Here is a 19262-nt window from a genome sequence, read left to right as displayed (position 1 = left end):
AACAGCTCCCAAGCTGCAGGCAAGATTCCTGAACACAACTCTCAGAAACCTCTCAACCAAAAAGAATTTTCTGTTTTCTTTTCAGGCATAACACATGCCTATTAAAAATATCTGATCTACTAGTTGTAGTTTAAGTCAGCACTGCACCAGCTGCTAGGAAGAAGAACAGTTAACAGCTGAACCCAGGACAACTAGAAAAACACAGGATGTAAAAGATTATTCTTCAAGTATTAGTATTAGTTGCTAGCAATACCTCAGTGCTAACAGGACAAAAGGAGTGAATGTTGTATCTCCAACCTTAATCAACATCAATTCTGATTCATTACCTGGACAAATTACGCCCTGCCCTCTTTTCTGAAACAATGACCAAGAAGCACTTCAGTGCAGAGGTTGAAGATCTAGCCCCTCTCAGAGCTACTGAATTTGCAGAGCTGTACTGCCCTTTGAACTAGCTTGTGTATTTAGGGTTTAATAATTTCATTTTAACAGTATTTTCGTTTCCATTAAGGCTGCAGTATAACTCTGGCAACTTCTGAAGTTCCCTGAAGATGTGCTATCATTCCTTATGAAGATCTTTATCAGACTCTAGAGTTCCATGATTTATTTCAGGTACATAGCCCAGTCCTAAATTATTACCACACACCTCTAACCTGTCAACTTTGCATCTTGGCAAAAGCAGACCCTGACCTGGGGTACTGGAAACAGTGAACCTGGCTTAGCCAGGTTCAGTGTTTACCTTGACTACATTAATCCCTTACAACTCCCTTGGAAGTTTTATCTCAACAGTGACAAAAGAGCATAAATTAATCATTTCACTAAGAATCCAACATAAAGCTTGGAGTGTTTTTGCAGTGCAATTTACAAAAATGCCCCCATATACGTAGTCGCATAACCAAGTTACAAGGCATAGAAAGTAGTGAAGTTTTATCTGTTTGAGGCCTCAGTGCCAAGACCCAGATCAATTCTTAAACATTATTTCAAAATTCGTCTCTTCGAAAGTTATTCTTGAAAAAGCAAGCTTTGATGTTTTACCAGTTGTTTCCTATCTACATATACTAAATTAAAAGCTTTTAAGGAAACTATAGAAGTATCCTGTTTGCAGTCATCTCATACAAAGCAATAATACAGTGATAAAAACTGTTCAATACGCATGGAAGAGAAGAATATACTTACATATATAACTGGCCTGCCTTACTACTATTCTGTCGTGTTTTTACATTTTCCCTGTACAAACTCTGAAAGACAACTGAGCAAGATGCTAAGATACTGTGCCTGTTACAATCTTTTTGGAAAGCCAGCTACAGAAAGTAAAGAGAACTAGGTAGGCACCTGAAAATCCTAAGCTAACAAACACCTACATTTTATAACATATTGCACATGACTATGCTTTTCAGAGACAGCATATTACAGTCTCCAGTCTTGACAGTAAGATTTCTCCTGCTGAAGTGTAGCAAGAAAAATAGTTTTCAACTGAACCAGTGGCAGAATAAGGAAGCATTCAATTTTTTAAGAAACGAACCCTAGATTCTCAACTGTGAACAGCAAATATCTGCCAATACTTGAAAACATCAAGACAGGTATCAGGAACGTCACAGACTACTGGATTTAAAGAACCCATTTGGTATAGCAAATGCATGCTGACTGTACCATTTGCAGTCATACAATCGACAGGGAAACATTATTAGTCATGAGTGAGGGGGAAAAAACCAATTAAACAATGGTCCAGAACAGAGACAGGCCTAGCAGGACTTAGTGAAGCCCAAGTAACTTAACACCATTTCTTTAGTCCAATGTCTCATGACTTACCTTTGCTTTTTCACTTGGTTCACTGGTTGTGCCATAGGGAGTGTTATGCAATTCCTTTGAGACCACACACAGAAATTCTGCCTGATCTTCATTGCCATAGTTATAGGAAGAACCAATACTGACCAGCTGAAAGATTGGGGGGGAGGGGAAAAAAAAGTCAACCGCATTTCCACATAAAACAAACTCCAAATTCTCATCATTAATACAAACACTCGTCACTCTTCAGACTGTTGGCTGCATCTGAAGCATGATTCTCCACTTCAATGCAAATACATTTGGATGTTGACAAATACACTGACACTCTGATGATAAGATAAACACAGTTTTGCTTTTTAAACCTTTACAGAACTAATAATTGAATGGTTATGATCATTCTGTGACAGAAAAGGCTACAGAGGCAGGCCAGCGGAGAAGTAGCCCCTTCCTGTTTCTGTTATTTACTGGAAACCTTCCCACCCTCCAAAGTTGATTTTTAAAAAGTCTGTATGTTGTACCTTGATGTGGTGGGGTTTAACATGTAAATGGCTGCATGCAGGAAGCATTTTAACCTGAAGGGATACCCACGACTTTACTTACAGATAACAGTACTTCTATTAAAACATATTTTGAGGGTACAAAGACAAAATTTGCATTTGATCAGAAAACAGCAAGACACAGCATGGTGGGACACCAAGAATAACATCCGAAATTCATATGTGCTGCTACAAGAAAGCTAATTAAGGAAGCACTACAAGCAGAAGCCATGTGTAATGTAATGTGACCTGTTTACACGCTTCTACAAGTCTCGATTGAATGATAAATGACAATTTACTGAGCACGAAGGATATACTCAGCACCAGTACTACCGGGTATGCAATGTGTTTATCAAACGGCAGAAATTTCATGTAACTTGTCTTACCTCACACAAAGTTGTGGAGTAACGGGGGAATTAGAGACACCCTTTCCCATTCCCCAAATCCTCAAAGTTATGTGACAGTATTAAAGAAATTTTAGGGTAAAATGCAGCTGCTACTTCTGGGATGCAGTATGGTTGACATGCACAGTATCTACCTTATGACAGTTCCCCAGGCAACCCTGTGACCTCAGCATATGCTGAGAGAAACTGGAGGGAAGTGCAGCCAAGGCCCTGTGGCCAGGCTCTGTTTTCCTCCCTACAGGTGTGGGAACATGACGACATCATGTACCGATAAACTGCACAGCAGCTGCCAAACCAGCATTGTAAAGTGAGAGAATTCATACCAAAAATGTGTGTGGCTTGGTGAATGAAGTTGCCAAGCCATTATCCATCATATCTGAGAAGTCAAGGCAGTTCCATCAAGTTCCTGCTGACTGGAAACAGGGAAATATAACCCCCATATTTGAAAAGGGAAAAAAGTAAGACACAGGGAACTAGAAGCTGGTCAGTCTCACCCCAGTGCCTTTACTTAGCTTGCCTCTTTTCCAAGCCAGAATAGAGTCAGATGTAGCTGGTTCATTTCTTTTGAAGGTTTATTTCAAAAGCATGACAAAAGAATGTATGATGCTATTACTCCTGACACAGATCAAAGTCCTAAAAATCAACCTGTTGCACAGATACAGTGTATCTAAATGTCATTACCAAAACTGTATTAAATCTAACCTACCAAACCACCATACTCATGTGATAAGGGTGTCCTACTCCCCAGTATCCATTATATCATTAAAGTGCCCTCCTAATGGTCCCGTAGAAAATGCTTGACTTGTTTTTTAGGGCAACAGCACTTGAAACACTGTCATTATCTGTCTAAAACCAGACTGTGTACTTCCATTAGTAGTCTAGCAGAGTACCAAAGAGAGTAAAAGCCTTGCTAAAGGAGGGAAGATGCAGCACAGATGAAACCTTGGTCCAGAATCTGTACCTGAGGGATAAGATTATTCCTCCAACAAAAGTAGAAGGTAGACCTAGGTTAAAACCAGCTTCCACATAGCACTGCCAGGAGAAAATAAAGCCTCACTGTATTTTTAAGGAGAGAGGAGAGAGATGTTCAGATGTGCCTGCACTTGGTAATACAGCTAAGCAAGCACCTCCACAGACAGAGCCAATGTCTACAAAGAGCAGCAGGCAGTATGCCTGCACAGTGAACCAACTCAATGCCAGGCCTAGGTGATGTCAAATTTTTTGGACCCTGACAGTAGCATACAAGGCTCAGCCTTCAATGAACAGTACTGACAATCAAGATTCAGCACTCTCTAACTACACTATCTGGGTGTGATCACCAGAAACCTTTCCCTCCCTTCTCCACTCCTAACATCACTCTAGGTTTGCAAAATACATACATACTCAATAATGAACACAGGATAATCAAAAATTAATGTGGTAAAGAGATTTTTTTCCAGAAAAAAACATGCAATGAAGTTACAAAACTCCATTTTTCCTTTAGAAGCACCAATACATCCTCATTGGAATACAAAGGCACTATTTATCTTGAGACAGTAAGTCAGCTAATCTTCCACTCTGCAGTCCGCACCATAACATAGTTGTGTAATACAGAATCACAAAACCTGTAAGGTAACTAGTTGCTCAGTTGGCCTAAGAAAGTCCACTGAAAAGATGGAAAATAAACCCAGATGTACTTCATACATAGAGATGATTTGTTGCTTCTCTTCCCTATCAGCAAAAAATACCATGCATAAATTTTCAGGGGGAAAAGAAAAGGCAGTTAAGATACATTGGCTCCAAGCCTGTTGAAGTGTATAAAATTTATCCTATATATTATATAGCAATTACAAAAATACTAATACAGTAACTGCTTCAATTATTGAGGTAATACGTAGAACTATCTTAAACAGCAATTTAAACTCATTTAAAGGCTAGGAAACACTAAAAAAGTTGGATACACATTTAAATGAAGACACAGCTTCTCTGAAGAAAGATCTGAAGAATAAAATTCAAGCATATGATTTGATCTAGTATACAGTCAAGTTTTCTTCTAGCAAAATGGCAAGATCTTGGTATCAGGTAACTATGAAAGCTATGATAACAATTACCAGTAAGAAAAATACTTCTTTACTCATTGACACTCGAACAAAATAAATGACCTCTCTGAAAGCAGATATGATACAAGATCCAAACACCAGCCAAATCATCAATACTTATTCAACAAGGTAGATACTAATATCCCACACTAATGCTTCATAATCCAATAAGTTGATTGTTTGCATGTAAGTCTGTTCAGGAGACGTGGCAGACAGACTAATTACTAGCTATTGGACAGGATTATTGATTTAGCCAACTACAAAACATCTGGATGACTTTTTGCCATTATTAATCAGTTGGCACACTTCAAGATAAAGTTACTTTTGCAACATTAAAAAGAAGTTCTTCAAGACTCCCAACACGATACTCTTGTAAGCAGCTCCATATGTGTGCAACTAAAAAATTATTGTCTGCATTTATTATTTGCATTATTTTAGCAGTAGCATGCCAGAAACTTCATCGTAGGTTTTTGAGAAGCATCAACAACAATACGGGTGATGGCAGAAAAAGAAACAACGGAAAATGATTGCAGATTAGAACTGAACTGTTGTGCTAGAAAGTATGATCAGAAATAAGGCAGTATTTTAGCACTTGTATTCCAAAAATCTCCCCCTTGTTCCCAGTGCTGGTGGCAATACTTTAAGAAGGGTGCTGATAAAGTGGAAGTAACTGTTAAACTCCCCTAACCTGCGTCTGTCCAACCCTGCACTACCCACCCCACCAAAAAAAACAAAACCCACAACAAAACAGAGTAATCTGAGGCCAGCAAAACATGCATTACAATGCATAGCAAAAGGATTTCAGATTATCCAGCCTACTCTTTCTCAGACTTCCTAAAAAGACAAACTCTCGCTCATGGGACTTAAACAGAGAGGTTTAATGACCAAGAACTTGAGGAAAAAAAAAAAAAAAAAAAGTTGAAACTGTGAATTTCATCATTTGTATAGCTATAAATATATATAATTTGCATAACTATATATATAGACACATACATCATTTGTATAACTATATATACAGATGTATACATGCATGTACAGATTTTTCCTCCTTGCATCATTCATTCCATGACTTGTTTCATTACACTCTTTACTAAAGCAGTGTGATCCTGCTTGAGCACCAATGTGAGCCCCAGTGTCATAAGCAAGCAGAGGAAAATGCCAATGTTACTTATCACCTAAATTCAGTAGATCATGATCCATTCACTGTTTGCATAGAATAAGGGTGCTGACACTAGTAGAGACTGACGTAACTACCACATGGCAGGTAAGGAAAGCTTTTTTTTGTTGCTGTTGTTGTTTATTACATTATTCTTATAATTATTACTATTATTATAGTTATTTGTATTCTATTGCTTGATGTGCTAGTACAGGTCAGGATTTTCCTGAAAAGATGAAGAAATAACAACAGGGAAGCTCCTGTCTCATAGAGTCTGAACTTCTAAGTAAAATAAGAGATGACCATCAGAGAAGCAAAGTGAAAAATAAAAACAACTAACAGTTCGGACTAAGAAAGGTGGACAGAGAGTACCTGGTGCCTTGCTACGGTCAGGCTTGTTTTCAAAGAAGAAAGGTTTAAGGATGATTTCAGGGACAACAAGGAAAAGTTCTTCAGATAGTTATTTCATAAGTCTGCAGCTCTGTGAGAGGACAACCATCTTTCAAAAAAGTCTACTTCAGAAAAACAGATGACAGAAGTGTTATAGCTGAGCGAATAGGTCAAATTAAGTTACTCAACAGCAGCAAAACACGAATCTCTTCCTGTCTTAAAATAATGACTGTACAGCTAAAAACATCCCCATGAATGGGCAAAATAGTTGGATCAGTTTTAGGAACCTTATTTTTGGAGTGAACAGTTCTCATGCCTAACTGAATTGAGGCAGCTCTCAAAACCAGACACATTTCAGTAACTTGCCTCTACAGATTTGCTATGCTGATTTAACAATACTGATTCAGAATCTATACAGTGTATTTAGAGGACAAATTAGCAACAGCATTACCTACCATCACAGACAATCACTCCAACTTGCACAAACAGCATCCTTGTCTTCCTTTGTTTTGCACTGGAGTTACTCATATTAACTAACCTACTTCATGACTACCAATTTCCTTCTCTTTCTGTGATGGTCTGATTTTCAAAACTGAGTAAATTTCGTAACAATTATTCTCAAATTATATTTTAAATATTCTTGTACTTTGAACATTACTGCTTCTGTGTCAGCTATGACAAACTCCTGCCACCCCAGAAAGCTTGGAAAGTCTTGGAAAGCTTGTCTTTCTGGGTTTTTTTAGTTATACTAACAGTTGATAGAATGAAAGTCCGTCCAATTTTTTGTAAAAATCAAGTTGAATGAATGTAAGAACGGCCTCTAAACCTTTCAGAGATATAAGGTGTTTGTTCTACTACCTTCTCAAAGGATCTGCAAAGGGCTGTAAAGATACATACACATCAGGTGGTAAACTCAGCACTGACGACTGAGACCAGGACTGCAAACATATTTGTTTCAGGTCCTTGAATGCAATTGTCAGACTTCAAATCTAGAAGGAAGGAAAATTAATCCCCTTCCTGATTTTTGTTGGTTTTGTTTAAAATCTCCCATTTGATTATGCTGAGATTTACTTGGACCGATCTAGGACATGAACACAGGAAATCACATCATGCTGCCTGTACCCCAGGTATCCTTAACAATGGGCCACATTTCCTAGTCAGTTCCAGAAAGTCTACAAACCCAATGCATTAATTCTGCATTCCAAATGTTATTTATACAGCAGCAAGAAACAGACAGTGCTTGGTACTTGAAATTTGATTCTGGAATACAGCTAGGCAACAGTCCAGGTTTAAAATTTGCAATTGCATGGTTAAGTGCCCATGTAAACTCTTACATAAGGTTCTGCTCATGTAAAGTCACTTTACTGTCATGTTATTTTCATGATGTTATACTGATCTTTCAGACTGAATAACCATATATACAGCAAGGAAAAGAAGCACTCCAAGTATTTTATCGATGGAAAATACTAGAGAACACCAGGTTCCCCAATCAATTCACAAAAGACACTTCAGAATGGAGCACAGCTATGCACAGAACTGGAAACTGCCTCCAGTGTTACTGGTTAGCAAAAAACTCTTCCCAAACTCCTGAACACTGGGAAGTAACACAGCAATTTGAAAGTCAGTGATCTGAGGTTGAGAGGAGCAGGAAGGACGAGACACCCTAAAAAGCCAGTGAGTGAAGCTATGATTCATTTGGGTAGCAATAAAATTTTCCCTGAAAAATTCCCCAAACAAATCAAACCAAACCAAACCAACACAACACCCCCCCCCCCCAAAAAAAAAAATCAAGCTACAAAAAAATAAAAAAACCAACACCCCCCCCCCCCCCCCAAAACAAAACCCAAAACCAAAACCCAACAACAACCAACCAACCAACCAACCAAACCCCAGAAAACCAAACCAACAAAACCCCAAAACCCGGGATGTTCTTTCCATTTGAGACACAACTTAAACCTCCTGATTTTGTTCTCCTCTCGCTCCTTATTTTATTTCTAAAAAAATCTGTTACTCATTGTCCCAACTTTAACATATTTCACTCAGCTAAAAAAAGCAATTAAGTTTTGACTTACCAGAAACAGAGGGTTCCAACCCAGAACTTAACTGGCTATTCAGTAGATGAAATACACCCAAACTGGAACAATGATTAACACAGAAATGACCCTTTCTGAACCCAGTGAACCCAAAGCTTTATTAACAGGGCTCCTAATGTTTAAATTGTACAACTTTTACTTAACAAATATGAATCAAAGGCTGTTAACTTTGGAGGAAGATTTAAGGAAAAGAAGATACCTACTGAAAAGGTAAGAACTCTTCTTAAGAAAACTTTAAACTAAATAACTGGGGGGGGGGGGGGTTTGGTTGGTTGTATTTTTATTATTTTTACAATATGAACATTCATAATGTATCATGAAATACTGTGAATATAAATAAAAGCCAGTCACAAATACACACAAATTACTATGTGCTGTACATCCAGGAATAAAGTGGAATGAATTGAAAGCAGCAGAAACGCAAGGAGGCCAAGCATATCAGTGTGAGGGCAAAAAGAATGGTGTGACACACCTCACTGCAGCATTTCTGGAAGCATCTCTCTTCCCCTTTCACTTCCCGTGACACTATCAGCAGATACTCTGACTGCTGGGCCCGGCCACAGCTGTACTGGGAACCTATACTGACAAGCTGAAATAACCAATCAAAGCAAAACACAAAAAGAAACCTTTGTAAAGCTGAAGCACATACTGTTATCCAAATTGTACAAATAATAGATGAGCTCAAACGTTCAGGTAACATTAACTTGCCACTAGAACAAGTTGCTATCAAGCTACAACTTTCATTTAAACATACCTAAAATTTATGAAGGTAGCTACAAAGCCCTTTGTCATTTCAAGGGAAGTTAAGAGTTACTGATAGTAAATCAGAAAACTCACTGTGGTATAGCCAGCTACTCTGAAAACCACCAAGTTTGGTGCATTGTGAAAGTGAGCATTATTTTCCTGTCATACTTTCCAAATGCAGAAGGTACTGTGGATGTAAGACTGGAAGGTGTCATGTAAAGCAATATAACAAGCCTGGGTATGGAAGAACTTAATTGTGTTCCAGACATTGATAAACAAAATACAGCTAGGGAAACGTATTAAGTCAACTAGAGAAAAAAAAAAAAAAAAAAGAAGGGGTAATTTATAGAAGATCCAAGAAAATAATTGGAGTAAAAAAAATTGTCTATCTCATTCCCATATATATCAGTATCAAAAACTCTGTTGACACTTGCCAAACATCTAAGAATTCAGAAGTTCAAACCATCGGCTGAATTTCTCAACTTGTTATCACAAAAAAAAATGTTTTATCTTAATAATACACAGCAATTCATAGCCCATTTAAATTCAAGCACAGCCTGCCAGTGCACTTGAGAAAGATTAGCGTTTTAAATTAAGTGCGAAGAACTAGACAACTGCCTATTCTGAGTAGGGATTACTACTGATGAGAAGGCTCATGAACAGTAACTTTATTTTTATCCTGCTACTGTTATGTGAATAATTTTGAAGGCAGCAGCTAAATACTATCCTCCTTACGCAGTGAACATATTTAAGACAGTATTATGGTGACAGACTCAGGTTACATTAATCATTAAAATTTACATGATTGACACACCACTGCTGTCTGAAGCCTTTGTGTGTAGCAATTTAGTACAGCCCAAAGTTTCTCATTATGCAGTATTGCCTAAACATTGTTTTTTTTCTGATTGCCTGAAAAAGTAACAAGTGAAACTAAAAATCATCTTCAAAATAACCCATTGGTATCACAAAGTGGGGCAGCACAACAATTGGCAGTAGTTTTGGGGCTGGGACTGCTGCATAATTGCAGCATTCTGGCAGCACTTTCACTGGTATTCTTTGGGAAAGTGCACCAATACATCCGCATAAATGTGCCAGAAGTTTAACACCTTCCACTCCTATTTAATCATCAGATACAATCATATTTTACAAGAAAACTTTGAAATGTCATGGGGAATGAAATATTTTTGATCAAAAGCAACCACTTAAACATGTTACACAGGGCGCAGAGCACAAGGACTCTCAACCCATAGGAATATTACTCCTCTGAAAAAAACTGCTGATTTCTCTCCCACCAATAATATGTAAAAAGCACAGTAGGTGCCACCCCAAAGACTGCTTCTGAAGGAAGCATGCTGCTGAGCAACACAGGTTTAGAAAAGGTAAAAAATTACAGAAATGCTACAATGTTCTGAAATCTTAATAATAAAACTGCTTAGATTATACAGAATATTCTGATAATGTTTCAAGGGAATGAAGTCTGCCAAAAGCAGGTATGCAATACAACCAAAGGAGAGAATGGCCTAATCTGAGGTAACAAGAAGCTGAGCACTATGAGACTATATGGCTGTTATGTTTATCTACTTCAACCTATGTGCCCAAGAGAGTGCAACACGGGGGAGGAGAGAGGCAGTAGGGAGAAAGCTGGATGAAACAAGAACATAATATTCAAGAAAAACACTGGAAATTTCCAGTTTTAAAAGAGCTTCTAAAATCCAGAAGAGATTATCATAGTTCTTTTAGCAGTTGCACTGCCACAGCAGGATTACTCCCAAATACAATATCCCCAAAGAATACAAGGCTTTAGGACAGGTAAAAGCCATAGTATCATTTAAACTGTTAAAATGTAAAGGATCTCTGCTATATCTCTGGTTTCTCATGCCAAAGAATATATATTAAAAAACAAAAACCAAAAAACATTGTAAATGCACTGGAGGGAAAAAAAAAAAAAGAAAAAAAAAATCATGTGCATTAAGTAAGAGCTTTTTTCATGGATTTAAACCAGCTTCTGGCTCCTGGCAGACCAAACAGACCTGGTAATACTTGAGCCAGAGAACTGAAGCATAAGAAACGTTCTCACTGCTGGTTTAGATTATGTATCATGGCTGTGCACCCCGACACCAGCACCTTGCACATTTCAACAAATATAAGAAAAATATTCTCTTTCACCTTTGTGTGCCATACTTTTAAAAAATGTTGTTTTGTTGCATTATCACAGTGAGACTGCACAGGGTAAAAGGCTTGTGCTTATTCCAATCTCTTCTAAGGCTAGCATCAGACACTGAAAAAGATGCTGGCGGCTGAGCACTTCTGTCTCACTCCAGAGTTAACAGCTTCATTGCTCCAATAAGGTTTAAATATCCTCGTAGGTTAGGAATGTGAAGGATGAAGATGCCACATAGTTTCTTAATTACAAAGATTAGCAAAGATAACAGAAAGATCTTCTTGCAATTTTACAATGTATTCTTGAATGTACACACAAAGCTACTTTTACGCGGTGCAAAGAATGAAAACATTCACGTAGTTCGTACCTATCCAGCTTCACATCCATGATGGTTAAATTCACCCTCTTACATGTACCAGTCTTTTATCTGAAGAACCATTTTTCCGGCCTGACAAGCATTTACCTCCCAAACTCGTCTCTTTTACCCACAGCTCCTCATATCTGATTCATATAAACTTATATTAGTTCATTTTGGTTTATTCACCCTTCAAAAATGCTCATGTGTAGACACTGAAGAATAACATTTCAAACATGAGGTAGATGTTTCTGTAGAAAGACAGCACAATTTACCTCCTGGAAAGCTAGTTTAGTTGGTTTGGGGCTTTTTTTTTTCTCTGACAAATAAGAATACAAATATAAAATTTTAACTTAACTGTGTATATTTATCCAATTTCTGAAAATGACTGAACTTAAAAAGATGCATAGATTTGACTTTACACTCCTCTCTCACATAACTGCATTTTCAGAAGACTTTGTAATTATATCCCATATGGGTTTTTTACCTGTTCAAATTTCCAGCCATCAGACATTGTGGAAACCATTTGAGTGAGTTCCTCTTCCTGGCACTGCAGCACCCTGTACACATGTTTGACTGGCACCTTCAAGAAGAAATATAAGATGCTCAGTACAGCATGGAATTCACTATGCTTGTGACTCGTCTAAAGTTGCCCTTACTCTCTAGAAATGGTAAGTAAAAAACACCACCTTGAACACCTTGTCCTTTTGGGGTTTGGGGATTTTTTTTTGTTGTTGTAGTGTTTTGTTTAAGAAATCTCATCTGTTCAGAATCACTTTCCAGAAGATTCAATGCTTCATGAACGTTTCAGAGACTAAAAGCGCTACTCAACAGTTAGAACAAAATAATCTTAAGACTTACATGTCATTCCATGTAGTAGCGAACCTCATCATTCAAAAAGAAGGCTGAGGTTCTGGAGAAGCCTACCTAACTCTTAAGGAATGTCTGACCATATGAAAAATGTCATTATTTCCCTGTGAAAGTTTCCCATTCAGAGCAATGAATAACTGGGGCCACTTCAGCTGAAACCCTTCAGAAAATATTTTGAAAATTCTTTAAAACGTTTTCATGTTTTAAACAAGAACTGGAACCATATGCTGTGCTCTGTGTAAGCAGAATGGGAGATACTAGCAATTAAGAATATCAATCTTCGTGTAGCACTGGCTCCAGCTCAGCCAGTGCCAGAGGCAGCCACTTAGTATCTTGAAATGAGTAGTTAAGGGAAAAAATAAAAATGGAACACACCCACTATTTGCCACAGAAAAAAATAATCAAAACCACCCCAGAAAACAGCCTCACCTGTGAGATTTTGCTGTCTCTTTCTCTTATTTTGTCTTTTACCAGTTTTATTAGTGATGTGATATTGTAGAATTCAGCCTCTTCCAGTACACCTAGGATGAGAACAGTTTTTGGAAAACAGTGTAACCAAAGATTCCAGGCCAAAACCACCGATCAGTTCCTAAGATTATCTTCTCTACAGCTATAGAAATGATTTATTTTGCCCTGTGAAAAGTTCATTTACTAATGTAACAATTCTGGATGACTTCAGATACATGCAGTTCAACATTGAGCTCATTCCAAAAAACTGTCCTAAGAAAAACCCCAAAGAAAACATGCCAATCCACATACAGAATGAGAGGCAGGAAACAAACAAGAAAAAAGGCGCACAAATGCATGGGTAGCAGACTGATGGCCCACGACAGCTCAGGCCCTGCCTCAGGCCAGAATATGAAAGAGAAATTCAATTTGTCTTACTGGAAAGCTCTGCAGTTTGCAGAAAAAAATTCTTTCTGTCACTGAAACAAAAGCTTAAATATACCTACGAAAGACAGCTCCCACTCACATGTTCAAGCCTTACTTGCTCTCCGCACATACTATGTGTTTAACAGCGCACTCGGGAACATTTCACATTATTTCCTGCTACTACTGTTAGACTGTATTTCTTTTTGAACAATTTCTTCAACACCTTGTCAATACAGTTTTAGTACTATGGTCTAAAAAAGTCATCCTCCATCAGGGCAAAACTGGTATGAATTTGAGTCAGGGAGAGAGAATCTGGTGGCAGATTTTACTCCTCAAGAGCTTATTCCACGCATCTGAACATCCCAGAATTTCACTATTACTTCACTTTACAACTTCTAAAACTTGTTTCACAGACAGTACTCTTGTGCTTGAAGAGGACTAAACCCAAATATTTCATACATACAGGAAAGAGACAAAATTATAGATTAAAAGGCATCTGCCCTCATGCTCGTGTATTTATGTTCGAACTGGCAATGGGGGTTGCGAAATCAGGAATCATACTCAAACCACTCAAATACTACCATATACTATAACTGCACGAAACCCATCAGCTTTGCTTGCAACAGATTGAAAGGCTACACTGATTAAGATGCACCTGTAAATTACTTTTGGTGACTCAGAAATGGTGAAAATAATAAGCAAGAGATTTAGTAACATCTTACCTTCCTCAGCTAGATCCTTGTTAATAACCAGTTTCCCATGTCTGAGATAGTTCAGCACTGGCCCAAAGTAGGTTGGGTCTCTGTCTATTAAATAGGCACCTGTTTCATCCTAGAGTAGAAAAACAAAACAAAACAAACAAACCAAAGAAACAAAAGAACCCAGACCCACACACAACCTCCCAACGAACAAACACAAAAGCCAAAAAAACCCAGAATGACTTGAACAACCAAGCAGGAACTGAAGCTAATATTCAGCTTGGCATCTGAATAGCAAGCAGATATTCACAGCCACATCCCTTAAAGCGAACTTTATTAAAGACATTAAAAGGAATTCCACAATGTCATAATTGTATCAGACTGACCACGCAACTCAATCATGTACTACACAACTTCTCTTACCTCTTCTATTCCTATATCTATTTCCTATAGCCTTATCAAAAGATTATCAACACTGTTAGCATGAAACGTTTAAGTGGTGAGAATACTAAAAATTAAGTTTAAAAAGAACAGTTTAAACCAGGAAACTATCTTTTTTAGTCGGAAACCTGAAGGCTCAGAACAAAGGCTACATTACAGTGAAGGCTGGATACCAACTTTTGTTTGTTCGTTGTTTCTGAAATTAAAGGCAAACAAACCTACCTTCACTTTAACCTCAACACTTTGTTTTAAACCTCAACACTTTGTTTTAAAAACATGTGGTTTTGTCTTAGCTCAGATGTACAAATACTCACAGGACACTGAGAACAGCTGCGTACCAAGGGTTCTATGTGCATACAGGTACAACCCAAAGAAATCAGCTAACAACTGCATGGATTATAAGATGAAAAGTATTATTTCATACAGGAACAGAAACCAGTGAAGTTGGAAAGGAAGATCTAAAACTGATTAAAAAGCCCCACTGTTTTAAAGAAAAAAGCACAGTCTTTGGTCACCAGTTGAACTGAATTAAGAAATATATAGGCTTACAAAACCGGAAATCATTTCAGCTAAGAGAAGTAAGTTAGAAGCAAGCTTCAGTAAAATTATTGTAATCTTTTACAATACAGTGTTTTCTCACACGACCCTCTGAAGCAACACGAACCACCAGCTCTACACTATTACAGACATAGGTGAGTCACAGAAGCAAATTAACTGAAAGCTCTAAATGAACTGGCTGCTCATGGCCTGGATGGGTAGACTCTTTGCTGGGTTAAAAACTGGCTGGATGGCAGGGTCCAAGGCGTGGTGGCAAATGGTGTCACATCTAGCTGGCAACCAGTCACTAGTTGTGTCCCCCGCGGCTCTGTGTTAGGGCCAGTGTTGTTTCATATTTTCATTAATGATCTAGATGAGCAGATTGAGTGCACCCTCAGTGAATTTGTGGATGACACCAAGTTGGGTGCGAGTGTTGAACTGCTGGAGGATAGGAAGCTCTGCAGTGGGATCTGGACAGGCTGGACCCATGGGCTGTGGCCAATGGGATGAGGTTCAAGAAGGCAAAGTGCCAGCTCCTGCACTTGTGCCACAACAACCCCCCTGCAATGCTTCAGGCTTGGGGAAGAGCAGCTGGAAACTGCTCATGGGAAAGGAGCTGCGAGTGCTGACTGACAGAGCTGAACATGAGAAACTTGTACTATCACACATTTGCTGAAATGATTCTCAAATAGTCTTAAATACAAAGATGCATGTGACATTGTGAAACATACTAGATTCAGAGAATAAACTTCACTAGCTCATTCCATTCAACAGTAGTTTTTCTGGGGGTGTGCTAAGGTTAATCTCTTTTCTGTCGCAACCGGAAACATGTCTGATACCAAGAAATAGGCTGCATAAACTTGTTCAACATTAGCACCTGAAGATAATTTGAAGGTGAACATGCTACTATTCCTGAAGCCTTCAAATTCTTTTTAATAACAAGTATTAAGGAAATCTTATTATTTATATAGTTAAGTAAGAAACATGTTTGTGTGGAAATTACAGAAGAGGAAGACAGCTATATATGCAACTGATATTTGTAAAGTACAACCTAGAAACTAATTCATTTTCCTGTTCTCATTTCTAATAAACTCATCCAGTTAATTTCTTGCAGAACTTCCTAATGCATCAATATGGACAATTATGATATGCCTCACTTGTCAAGTTCAGGCAGAAACAGCTCTATTACTAGTCTTTGGGTTTGCTTATGGGTCTGTTCTCATCTGACATACGATTTTCTTATGGCTTCTATTTCTAAAGATTCTGGTTTGGCAATCAGGCAAAGCAAGAAAGAATAGGAACTAAGCCTCTTTCCTCAAAGGCATATATTTACTGGTGTACAAGCTGACTTCATTATTGTCTCTTCTCCTTGATCTCGCATCTAGATGTGCGATCTGCCTCCCTCCCTTTTGTCAGTGGCAACAATGCGAGAGCTTTCCAAAAGCTGCTTTAACTCACTGAAGTTTTTTAAAAAATACACCTCTCCTTCATTTTTGCTGAGTTACACACTCATCAAATGGAGCACGATCGGAGAATATGAAATGTGTCTGTCAACTAGAAAGCATGTTTTTACTATGAGTGCAATTCAGTATTAACGTGTTGAAAATACATCTAAAACTTCCCGAAGTGAGTTACTGAAGCGCATCCCTGACAAATTCCCCATACAGGAAACACAATACACCTTGTTGAGGCCAGATTTTTCATAGTTCTTTCAAACAGGGGGCTGTGGCTATCATTTTTCACAGTCTCCACTGCTGGCTCATCCCTCAGGATTCCCCCCACCCCACCTCCCCCACATCCTCCTCTAGAGGTAGGGACAAGTATGTCTGGGATGGCTGTAACAAGCATCAGCCTATATATGAGCTCAAATATGCATTCTCTCTCACTTTAAAGTTTAAAATTACAAGATGTTTGAAACCCATGTGATTTTTAGGAAGAAAACACAATGGAATCAAACCCAGGGAATTACAGGTCAAAGACCAGCTCTAATGCCCCAAGCTTTATGAGGCCAGTATCTACTAGCTGCACCTTGTGTAAGAACTGTTTTATGAGCACAAAACTATGCTGCATAGCAGTCATTGTAAACAATCTTTACCTCATGATTAACAAGTCAACTTAGTACCAGGTTACAGTTCAAAATGGGACTCCAAAAAATAAAACCACAAGGGGGAAAAAATTATTACTATCACATTTTGATTTACATGTACGTGGCAAAGGAGTCCAGGATGATAACACGAATATCACCAATTATTCCCTTGAAATATCTGTGCTTATCAGTTAAAGGCATCTGATATTTCAAATTTAAAGCATACAGACAATCTGTTGATGTGCTGTTGCATCAGATGGTACGTTCACAAGCTGGTGAGATGTCAGGGAAAGATTTTTTTCTCTTGGAAAGGTCACCTATGATATCTGTTACCACTCAGAGGACAAAAAAAAGGGACTGATTGGATTATGTTTTGCTGTTTACAGATGATGAACCTAAAGATTCTGAATCAGATCCTTGGAAGAAAGGCTGGCTGTGGTTAGGTTACCTTAGCTACTGTAATTAATACGCTGCAATGGGTAATCTAAGAGGCAGGCCAGTTCTGCAAAATCCAAGAGAACGGGTGACTGCAGAACCCAGGCTCTGAATGTTTAAAGTCAAAATCAATGACTACAGATGGTCAAGAACAAGAAGACATGAAACTGACAAATGCTGTACTGAAAAGATGACCTTAGTGCATACTTAACAAGGAAAGGCTTTGCTTTTTGTACATCAAATTGAAGACGTCCAGGTTCATAAGCCTAGAGAATGCATCTCTGAATAACAGGATTTTATCTAAATCCATTTTTCTACAACAATTTGTAGCTCTCTCTCTGTGTGCTGCTTGCCCCACGTTACTGATTTGCACAATAATGCATTCAAGGTAACTACACCACCTACAATTTTGCAAGAAAGGCTACCGACAGTGACGGGACAATGCAATTTATTTGCATCTTGCTGAAGTAGTTTCCATTAGACCTATATGCTAGCAATACAGGATGATGCTTTGTAATACCTAAGCAGCTCAAGTAATACACGAGCATGTTCCTAGTAAGCAAAGGTTAACTTTCTATAGCTGTGACTGCAGCTAGCTTTAGATTGCCATTTATGCTGTGACACCTGTAACTACCTAAGTCCAGAAACATGAAAAAAATTTGTCAGGTCTCTCTGCATCCTACCAAATAGATAAATAACCTTAGCATAAACTTGTGATTTGCTGCTAGAACCCCACACATAAGCACAGTAAAAACTTTTAGATTAGTAGCCTCAGGGAACTTTTGCAAGATACAACACCTCCCTGATGGTCCTTGGAGGATGGCTGATTTCTTCAACCAGTGAAAACAAATAGTGGGGAAAAAAAAAAAAAAGAAAAAGCCAAATGCTTTAATTAGAACTAAAGTCTAAAAATACACCTTCTCTCTGACCACACTGAGAGAAATAAGCACGTTTTTGCAGCGGAACACCTGAAACAAGTGTCTTAATAATTAAGTGTGCCTTATCTTTTATTTATGAAATATTAGAAGAAAACTTTCTTACTCCCTCCCAAGTAAAGACCATTTCTGACCTATCAGCAGCCACCTGCATTTAAAAACTCATTCTTATAGGCCAGTTGAAGCTAATCCTCTCCAAAAACAGCCCCAATCCAAACCAAAGACAACAAAACCCAATCCCCACACCACCACACTTTGAGGTCTTTTTCTCTAACTCTGGAACACTGTTCATGTTCTGTTCCCTATCTTCCTCAGTGTCTAAACCTCCCTTCTGGAAGTTATGCAGGAGTCTCACTGGGAAATAAAAACCCAAAGCAAACTGATACGTAAAAATCAACCCCTTATTTTTAAACTGCTGGTTACATATTATACGCTGTTTCCTTCTTTTCCATACTGGAAGTCCATTTTTGCCCATTACGCTCCATAATCTCTTTCAGAGCCAGCACTATATATGATTATGTTATATCCATTATTACATGCCACTCCATAAATAAAATCTTAATCAGTAACTTGTCTTCCCCTACTAAAAATGAGTCAGAACGGATACCCGGATTCGTTATCACCCACCACTGCAGTCCGCGCAGAATAAGTAACATTCCTCCCTAAGAACTGCGACGCACAGAATGTG

The 19262-nt window shown here is 38.2% G+C and overlaps 1 protein-coding gene across 4 annotated transcripts in view; it reads right to left on the bottom strand.

The window, feature by feature from the left end:
* The window catches only part of KCTD5 (potassium channel tetramerization domain containing 5), a 32239-nt gene that overhangs the window by 12341 nt on the left and 636 nt on the right, over window positions 1–19262 (bottom strand). Inside the window, exons 2-7 of one of the 4 annotated variants that reach the window (XM_065685029.1) lie at window positions 14896–14968; window positions 14165–14273; window positions 12999–13090; window positions 12187–12282; window positions 8912–9028; window positions 1807–1932 (exon numbers count right to left, since the gene is read on the bottom strand). In XM_065685029.1, the coding sequence (XP_065541101.1) occupies window positions 1807–1932; window positions 8912–9028; window positions 12187–12282; window positions 12999–13090; window positions 14165–14273; window positions 14896–14937 (582 nt within the window). In that variant the 5' untranslated portion in view covers window positions 14938–14968. Of the gene's footprint in view, window positions 1–1806; window positions 1933–8911; window positions 9029–12186; window positions 12283–12998; window positions 13091–14164; window positions 14274–14895; window positions 16851–19262 lie in introns of those variants that run through there. The other 3 variants (XM_065685028.1, XM_065685026.1, XM_065685027.1) reach the window with 3 other exon arrangements.

The sequence above is a fragment of the Lathamus discolor genome, chromosome 6, assembly GCF_037157495.1.
Source record: "Lathamus discolor isolate bLatDis1 chromosome 6, bLatDis1.hap1, whole genome shotgun sequence".
Classification (NCBI taxonomy): domain Eukaryota; kingdom Metazoa; phylum Chordata; class Aves; order Psittaciformes; family Psittacidae; genus Lathamus; species Lathamus discolor.
This window is presented reverse-complemented; position numbering and strand designations above follow the sequence as displayed.